General features: G+C 33.9%; 1 protein-coding gene across 18 annotated transcripts in view; it reads left to right on the forward strand.

Annotated features, from left to right (window-relative positions):
- Positions 1 to 10060, forward strand: part of LOC125668263 (collagen alpha-1(XXVIII) chain-like) — a 56464-nt gene extending 46404 nt beyond the window's left edge. For 8 of the 18 annotated variants that reach the window (XM_056164161.1, XM_056164165.1, XM_056164160.1 and 5 more), the window contains 11 exons: positions 199 to 249; positions 380 to 412; positions 1152 to 1187; positions 1323 to 1358; positions 4544 to 4588; positions 5082 to 5144; positions 6543 to 6614; positions 6724 to 6768; positions 7214 to 7297; positions 7766 to 7883; positions 8926 to 10060. In XM_056164161.1, coding sequence (XP_056020136.1) covers positions 199 to 249; positions 380 to 412; positions 1152 to 1187; positions 1323 to 1358; positions 4544 to 4588; positions 5082 to 5144; positions 6543 to 6614; positions 6724 to 6768; positions 7214 to 7297; positions 7766 to 7837 — 537 coding nt within the window. In that variant the 3' untranslated portion in view covers positions 7838 to 7883; positions 8926 to 10060. Of the gene's footprint in view, positions 1 to 198; positions 250 to 379; positions 413 to 1151; positions 1188 to 1322; positions 1359 to 4543; positions 4589 to 5081; positions 5145 to 5628; positions 6659 to 6723; positions 6769 to 7213; positions 7298 to 7765; positions 7884 to 8925 lie in introns of those variants that run through there. The other 10 variants (XM_056164168.1, XM_056164167.1, XM_056164166.1 and 7 more) reach the window with 10 other exon arrangements.
- The last annotated feature ends 98 nt before the right edge of the window (positions 10061 to 10158 follow it).

A 10158-nucleotide genomic window follows, 5' to 3' on the forward strand; every position in this document is an offset into this window, starting at 1 on the left:
CTTTATTGATTTAGAATACTCATAACAATTTATAAAGTGGAAACAGTTTTAAACCACAACAATTAGTTGTCATGTTGTAAATTTAATATTTACTGCCACCCTACACGGTAAAATTTAGAATTTACAAATGACAGTAAAGCGAATTCACCAGTTCTGAATCAGTAGAAAACAGTACTGGAAATATGATTTGTATTGTAGGGGGACACAAACTTTATAAACAGCTCAGAGCTGAAAGGAGTTAGTCGAGTGGTGAGTAGTCTTTTTGTTTGGGAATCATCTTGTGAAATAAATGATGTACTTTTTGCTACGTCTACTTCGTGTCCATCACGTTTGTTTCTTTATATGTTTGTTATCTTGTTTTATTGTTTACTAATTTTAGATACCTGGACCCCCAGGACCCCCTGGACCCCAGGTAATGGTCATTATAAAACGATTCTTTTTCCGTTTCCCACATACTCGAGGTTTTTCCTAAATATTTGTAGGTAATGATAGGTAATGATGAGAAATGTTATAATATATATATATATATATATATATATATAATCACAGTAGCCCCCCCCCCCTTCCTTGTTAATTTCAGCATTTTCTGACTCCATGTTTTACGAACATCTCTGTCTATATGTTGATATTACAACAGGACTTCTCTCTGAAGAATATGTTTATTTGACAATAATAATTATTCATAATAGCATCACGAACTAAACAAATAATGTTGACGTCACAATGCCGAACCAATCAACTGTGTAGAAAATACTCATGGCTATTCCATCTTGACCGACAAACACGGGGAGTTAAATGGTAAAAACACAGAACGGTGTGCTATTTAATCTGTTGCCACACCGTTGTCACGAATATTTAACACAGTGGGCATCAAATGATAATGAAATAAGTAAACAGTCAATATTTGAATGATATTGACATATTCATAGATACCTTTGTAAACTATTTTGACCTTTCTACAACATTGCGTATTTCATATCTACCTTTACATATCTCTACCTCTCTACAATATTGTGCATTTTTATATTTATATGTCTACAACTTCATAGCTTAACCTTTTGCAAAATTGTCTAGTTCATATCTACTATGTTGTCCATTTTATACATCTACTTGTGTTCCTTTCTTCAACACTGTCCGTTGTATACCTTTAGGGTCCGCAAGGTGTCCAAGGACGGCCAGGAATAAAGGTAAGCATAACAAACACCAGATGTGTATTTCTTAACCATAACTACACGTGGGAACGAATTATTCCTGTATTCCTGTCAAACCTGCGCAGTGTATCAATGAAGTTTGGCTCACGTGACTTTTCGTTTGATTTACAGGGTCAGAAAGGTCCCACAGGACCCAAAGGTGAAACGGTTGGTGGTATTCGTAACATGTTCACTATAACTAATGCGATCTTCTTCTGACTCTTGCTAGCTGCGATGATACAGTCCTCCCGATTTTTGACATTCTGGCATTCTTGTATTGTTCCAGAGGATGCAATTCCAAAAGGTCTTTCTCATGGTACAGACGTGACTGTGATTCACAACCACAACCTGTTTGTTATTACGTTTTTGAAATCCGCAAATGTATATACATGTTTACATCACTTACTATTAGATAATTTTTGTAGTTTGTGCATAAAACTCAAAACACTTCAAAATATAGATAATTCATATTTTTGGTCATTTTCTCCGTATGTATATCACTGGTATTAAACTGATGATAGTAACGATCGTTACTATCATCCCAAGATGGCGGAAGGAAATTCCGGAAAGACCACGTTTACTTATTATATCTATTTGTATTGTTTATTTGCGAATGATATGTAGGTAAGAAATATCATACACTAGCAACAATTACGATCAGGTGTTATATGATTTTTTATACGGCTCATATGAACAGAAAATTCGTCGTTGAAAACACAGGGAGGGTGATAGTAACGGAAATGAATGATGATAGTAGCGTAAGAACTTTCGTATAAAAAATCAAATAACAGTGATATTGGCCTTATTTGGAGAACAAGCCAGAATTCAGGAGGATATGTAAGTGCTACATTTGATTATGCTTTTGATTTGCAATGCAATAGTGGTGAAATTTAAAGATATAATTCATAAAGGGCATTTAAATCACATGATAAATCAAAACCATTTATTATCCTCTTGCAATTCATTGTGAGTGGAGATATAGTAATGGTCCCGTTTGCTTGTGGGTGAGTGTGTGTATAGTGTGGGTAAGTGGGTGTAACACTGAGTTTGGTCATTATGATACCTGATTAGAAATGTTTTTAGACACTTTACAGAACACATTTTTGCTCCATTGATTTCACATGTAGCTATGTTATCGAGAGAGGAATAACCCTATTGATTGTGGGTCCAAAGTCACTACGGGACTTCTTAGAAAAAAGGTTGACACTTTACAGACCACATGTTTGCTCCATTGATGAAAAGTGAAGATAACGAACAGTGATCAACCTCATAACTCCTATAAGCAATACAAAATAGATAGTTGGGCAAACACGGACCCCTGGACACACCAGAGGTGGGATCAGGTGCCTAGGAGGAGTAAGCATCCCCTGTTGACCGGTCACACCCGCCGTGAGCCCTATATCCTGATCAGGTAAACGGAGTTGTCCGTAGTCAAAATCAGTGTGCCAAGAACGGTCTAACAATCGGTATGAAACACGCCAGACAGCATTTGACCCAATGATAGGTTGTATTGGCAAACTACATCGTTATAACGACCATAGAATATACGAAATGCTGACTTTAAATGAGACTGTTGGAACCCCTGCACCATCAACTTGTTTGTCAGTAGCTTGGCTCGATTTAAAAACTGACCATACGCAGAACAAGCTCTTGCGTATCGAATCAGTTGAGATATATCAGCACCATATGTAGGTGATAATGGAATATTGTTACATAAATATGGGAAGTTGACGATGGAGAGACTGAAATCATCCCGTTTGTCATACAGTTGAGTTGTCAGTTTGCCGTTAATGTCTAATTTCATATGTCACACATGTTTTCCCGACTATATTTTGTATTGCTTATATGAGTTATGAGATTGGTCACTGTTCGTTATCATCACCTTTCGTGTAGCTATGTTATTAAGAATCCTACTGATTTTAGGGTCCAATGGTCAAGTTACACTTCATAGCGTGTAAACACTCATTGCGAGGGATATGCCCCACCTTGCGGAACTCTTGCTTGTTGAATATGTTTGTTTTAATCAGCGCATTTAGTTTTTGAGCGTAATCCTCGGCACATCACGCCCAAAAGATTTCAGCTGAAGATGTAGAAAAGTGGAAAATTATGTTGATTTGGTAAAAAATTGTGGTCTATTAAATATTAATAATGATTCCTCCTTATGTAGGTTTTAATATCCTAACTGAAAACATGTTTTGGTTCCCTAAAGTTGCTAGGTTGTATTTTACCAAAGAAAACACTTTTGAGAATTGTTGCCCTTCCCCAGATTGTCAAAATGTTAAAAATCGGGAAATTGTTTCATTCTTGCTTGTAAAATTAGCATTAGTAATTTCTGAAGTTACTAATATTTTTATTTGTAAGAAATATGTCATACTTATTGTCGTCATTTCTATGTAGTTTGGAGTTTGTCAAATTTGTTGTAACGACATGGTACAGCTGTAATAATCAAAATGAATGATTTTGTAACAAAATTAATTAAATCCGCTTTTACACCAATTCAGTTGTATATTGTGTATAGGAATTAAGAATAAATGAATAAATCTGAAATGAGCCAATATCCGGTTTGGCTAAGGATGGGTGATAGGGCGTTTATCTTTTGTGTCTGGTATCACTAGTAACATTAAAGTTTTAGCAATGCATCTTCACACAAAGCTGAATGATCTCGTTTTAGGTCAGGTGCTAGATCGCATTTACAGTCAGATATAACGGAGAGCCCAGACAGTACCTTAATTCAAATAATGTGTTTAACTTGAATTATTATCAATAATTGATATCGGAGACAACCATAGGTCAAGGTTACAAGCACACATGTATACACCAAATCACTTTTTATTGAATATTTTAAAAAAATGAATTTAGAATAAAATTCAGAAGTATCGTGATGCAATTTTTGAGAGCGAAAGAAGCATTGAATGTCAAAGTCATTTAGTAAGAAATTATAAATTTTATTTCTCCTTAACAATTGAACTAAAACATTCTATCTTTGCATTGAATGAAGCAATTTGAAGTTGTTTGAAGGTCAAAGGACTTACATAATATGTAGGAATTCATATTTTTACAACGTATTTTTTCCTTGATGTTGCATACTATTCATGTCTTCACAAAAATAATCCATAAGATCTCTATCAAAAAGGTCAAGATCACACAATATATTCTTGCTAAAAAACCTCTATCCCTTAGCGCAATGATAAAACTTATACGTATATGGTTATGATAAGGAAAGTTTTTATGCAAGGGAAATTATTTTCTACAGTAATGAGTACTGAAACTTGTCATAGTATATGGAATGCCTCAGTTTGACTGCTATGGAAATTTGCAATTCTGTCCTAATTGTCAATCATTGTTTACTGCAGGGTGAAAAAGGGAACGATGGACATATTGGACCTATGGGATTACCTGTGAGTTCAAATTTTTCTTAATGGTCTGTATTTGAACAGTCTATTTGATCAACTTTGTTGATGCTTCGATAAATGTACATGAAACAAATTACGAGTATCTTAATGATACCTAGTATTTATCTTTGTCATTTTAAGGGCTGGTAAATGTTGTTCGAGCTTGTTCGGATAGATATTTTGCTTAAGACCTACAGGGGTTTAGTCTTTTGAATGGCTAGAAATGTTGGATGTCGTAGAACCTTAGCTACAAAAGGCAAATGTTGAATGTGTAGGAATGATAATTTTGCAAATATTTGTAATTGGATATGAATGTGTTTCTGTTAATACTAATTGTATAAACCTTTTGTGTAGTTGCTATTTGATGAAACTTGGCAATATGTCGGGTTTTAGTTGTAAAGATTTAATGTTTGTATATGCGTAATAGCTCGGTGATGTTGGAGATATAGAGCTATGTCGTTTAGTTTGCAGTGTTAGATTTCAAGTGTAATTAATTTAGGGGCGTTTTGGGCCGCCAGGTGAAAAAGGTGAAATCGGAGATGCAGGTGTTCCAGGGCCGATGGTAAGTTAGTAGAATTTATTCTAAATACAGTCATCCCTTTGTATACTAGCCCTCGATTTTCTGTTGATCTTTAGTTCAGTGAAAACGACGCGGTATAATAAGGGAAAACTGTTACTAGACATTTTGGAACCAACCTGCATGGGGTGATGAAAATGTTTAGCACTATTATTTATGGAACTCTAAATGCACCTCATCTGTAATTTACTGGCGATGGTTTGTGCACCTCAATAGAATGAATACTTTTAAAGTTAATCCATTTTTCATCTTAAAAAGCAAGTTTCTTTGGTAAAAATACTTACAGAAGTAATGATTCTATGTAGAATTTTAGAGCAGGAAAATTGACATGACAAAATATAGAAAAAACTCTGAAGATAAGTACTATAACATGATACATGATGTATATTGTTTGAGGTGAGTAGTCTACCAATATATTGAACTGCGAATGCATGATACATGTTTTGCATGATTTTCTTTTATTTTCCAGGTTCTTCAATGTCAATGTTGGGCGTCTCTTGTAGACCTTTTGCAACTTTCAACAGAATTGTAGCCTAATTATACCCTTATATTCATTAGCTTTACTAATATCTATTTAATTAAGCATAGCTTCATCAATGCAGATATCAAGAAAAGAGACAGTGAAAATTGAAAATAATTAGCGATGTGTTTTTATATGATAAGTTGTAGTATATGTATAGAACATACTGATCCATTTGATGAAATGTTTCAACATATTTTCATTTTTGATATTTATACCCTAATGCTCGAGTGTCACAAAAATTGGTTTGTAGTATATGTACTTTGAGATGAAGTTTATATAACCTGCGCTCTTTTACTACAAAAGACATATTTAAAAAAATCTTTATTTCTTGATAAACGTACAATGTACAATATTTTAGACATTTTCTGTCAATTATTATTATGAGAAAGTGCTCAATGAAAAGTCATTACCCACATTTCTTTGAAATCTTATATATATGTGTAGACTTTTAAATGGATAAATCTTGTGTTTTCTTAATGAGGTCAGTGTGATCTATATCCAACACGTCACATCTTCACAATTTATCGATTAGAAGCCAGGAATTATCGTGGTATTGTTGCAAATCCAGGAGCTGCAATTGTTACATATCAATATTGCTTTAGAAATATCATATGTTATGTACATACTAGAACTTCTAAAATTACATATGAAATTCCATTCTAAGGAATATTCTGTATAAGTCGTGCTACTTTTGATTTCACGTAATGTGTTGTACACTGGGTACACTTTGTTTTTGATATGGTATGCAATCTTTAATTATTAAAGTAGATCCAGTAAAGACAATCAAATCATTAGATCAAACATTGACTGCGTGATTTAGCAATGCGTATCATATTATATTTACAAACATTATGTTCTAGGGACCGCCAGGTCCACCCGGGCCGATAAACACAGTGAGTGGGGGTGCATGCACATGTCAGAAAGGAGAAAAGGTAAGAACGACAACTCTGTATGAACGTGTTCGATTGTTTATCCCGTTGCTGTGTATATATCCCGTACTTGATGCATTGTACATATCCTGTGGTGCATTCTATTGTTTAGGGGGATAGGGGAAGAAGGGGGAGGCGTGGAACAAAAGGCTTGCAGGTAATCTTCTTGTAGATTTCTCTATTCAAGGTATATAAACAAGTGCATCGGTGACTTTGATTTAAATGTGAAAACAATGACAAACTCTTTGCAATTACTTTTTTGTTTATTTAATGATAGGCTACATATAAATTGTAAATTTTATATGACTGAATATGATTGATAAAATGTCATTGAAATTTGAATAATCCCGTAAGACTAATTGATCATTAGGCTGTGTACGTTCAGTGTAATAAAAGTGAAATAAAGGTAATATTGATACACATGACTTGGTGTCAGTGAGGCCCACCATCATATCCTGTGCAGCATTAATTGTTGTGATTCTGATAGTGTTGTTCATTGTTTGGTATTGTCATTGTCCGTGTGTCTGTTTGTAATGTAGTGTCCAGAGTGTTGTAACTTATCGTTCAAAACTTGCTAATTGAACGTGGTTTTGCCTGGTCAGGGAATGCCCGGACTAGACGCCCCTTGTCCCGTGGGTGATAATGGCCTTCCGTTGCCCGGATGTGGTATTCAGTATTACATGAAGGTAAATGGCATGAGCAGAAGTACATTTTCCATGCATGACACCACCCCTAAACTTATTTACCTTGTTTGATATGGTTTCTTTTTTTTCCCATGTCGTCTATATCTTTCTGCATGGTTGGTGTTATATTGAATAGTACGTGTTATCAGCATTTCATATAGATACACAAGTAGTACAACCTGATAAGACAGGGTTCACGGAACATTTACTGTAAATTTCTAATTATACGCGAGAAATTTATTATCTTCGCGAGAAGCATCACTCGCGAAATAAAGTTATTCATTCTTATATTTACAGTGCTAAAAACTCTTGATCAACATAACACTCGTGAATTTCTGTTCTCGCGATTTGACGTGTACGAGTCATTTCGCGATTTAAGTATTCGCGTAAAATAAGGAATTTACAGTATTAGAAATCTTGTGGTGTTGACACTACCGATGTTGTTTTAAATTATCTTTGTTTTACCTACAGGGGACCCCGGGCTGCCCCGTGGGTCCAGATGGGAGAGCACGCTGTGATAACAGTGGAAATTCCAGAGGCTAGTGGGATCTTTTGTGGCATTTCACACATTGGGATTCATAGAAAAACGGTGAGTACATGTATATCATTTGTTTTCTTGATAGGAAGAAAATAGGTTAAAAATTACATTGTTGGCCTGAAATATATCTTTTATAACATTGTAGTTCATGCCCTCATGCATTTCAAAACTGAATTTTTTTTTTATATTTCCATTTTAATTCCTTTTCTATACGAATTCCTAGCAGTTAAGATAGAAGTACTATATTTTCAAAGATTCATACAAACATAGTTCACAACTGCATCGCATTCTTGAGGAAATGGCTATCGTTACCACTGGTAAAGCTATCGAAGGCAAAAAGTTGGAAATTTAAATATATTTGTTTATACTTCTAAAGAATGGGACAATCTTTAAAGCGACATCACGGGCGTACGACGTCGGGCTCGTGATTGTGATAAATAGTTATAATGTATCAATACTTTTAAAAATTTTAACTACACGTGCAGCATAGTTTGTGAAAGCTAATAGACTTATGGTGGGCGACACTAAAGTTGAAGGGAAGTTGCACGATATTCATGCCCGATTTCATTTGATAACATTCGTCGTATATTTCATCATAATCAGTCGGACTATAGATCTATCAAGTCTGTAAAAGTTGATAGGAATTTGCTTGATTTACCCGTTTATACCGGTTATTTTTTGTATTGGCGTATAAAACAGCTTCGAAAACGTTTTACAATCTATGAAATATCATCGTTATGATTTCTTTCTTTAAAATTATTTTTCGAGATTTTTTAATTAGTTGTACATAGTGCTTTTGCTTACATAAAAAGTATACCTCATGATCTTCGCGTTTGGAGTGCATTACTATTTAGCAATGCAACTTCATATCAATTATATTCATGACCGGTGAATGACCTTTTTTTAGGTCAGATTCAAGGTCACATATACACTTAGTTGCAATGTAGTATCCAGGCAGTAACTTGATTCAAAGGATGTGTTAACTTGAGGTATTACTAACATTGAAGATGACATGTATTATATCCCATACTTAACACATTGTTTTCATAATTTTGTTTTCTTTTCTAGATTAATTGTTTCTTTTCTTTCAAAGCGTTCATCTTATCCAACGTAATCTTCGTGCCTATATTGACAAAAGAACTCAACAAATGTGCTGATGCCTGAAATTGGCAGTTTGTGGACGACTGCAATCAGAGACGTCCGTTCTTCATGTTCACCTTGCTCATTTCACATCCTGTACTTCACTGTGTGGCATTATCCATATTTCATTATTTGTTGTACTTCAAATGTTTGCATATCGCATTAACAAAACTCCTGATGTATATATATATTTTTACTTCTAAATATTATTCATTTAAAAAGGTGAAAAATGAGCTGTAATGTATATTTGAAAGATACCTTTATTTTTCAGTTTTCCATTTAGTATAATAGTTGTAGTATTGTATATTGCATACTTAGAATAGAAATAATGAATAGTCCTTATTTTACATGTATAATATGTATATGTATATACATAGTTGTGGGCGTGTCTTCACTGCTAGAAAAATGCAGATCTACTGACAGATGCTCTGGATAAAGTTAAATATATTCATGCTTTTAGATTTCAAACGTGTCATTGGTATTGCAGTGAAGGGTTTCACAGTTATCGTTTGATAGTGAATGGTCCTTTTGTATAAACTTGATCAAAAGTATTCAATGGTGAAGGATAAGTGAATTTGTAAAATAATGGTCTTAAAAGTCAAAAAGCACAAAATGTTTTACGCTATGTAAAAATCTTCAGAAATTTACAGTACTTTTATATGTAGTTATTTCGGATTTCAAACATTTCGGTTGAGCATCACTGAAGAGACATTATTTGTCGAAATGCGCATCTGGTGCATCAAAATTGGTACCGTATATGTTTTACATGTAGGATAAGATCATCTATACAATGGGAAAAAATGATAATGTGTAGTAAATTAGCAATTATTTCATGAAATGGCGTAAAATTTATATAAAGAAAATTGATGCATATAGTGTACAATGCTGACGATTATCAAGTTACACCTGTTAAATATGGTAAGTTTATACCTTATGTATGTATAGTAAAGATTGAATAATATACAGTTTCAGAACTGCTGAATGCAGTGTAATGGTAGAATTAACTATATTTATTTTTAAAAATCAACATTTGTAATTCAAATTAATAAATATATCTGTCTATCTGTAATAAAGGTATAAACATTGAATAATGATGTTTTTCATGAGATATTTACATTTTGTTACAACCCTTTGAAACTCCAGCGTGTTAAATTCCCAATCAGCACGTAAATGTTTTACTTTTGTG

This window comes from Ostrea edulis, chromosome 4, assembly GCF_947568905.1.
Source record: "Ostrea edulis chromosome 4, xbOstEdul1.1, whole genome shotgun sequence".
NCBI classification, from domain to species: domain Eukaryota; kingdom Metazoa; phylum Mollusca; class Bivalvia; order Ostreida; family Ostreidae; genus Ostrea; species Ostrea edulis.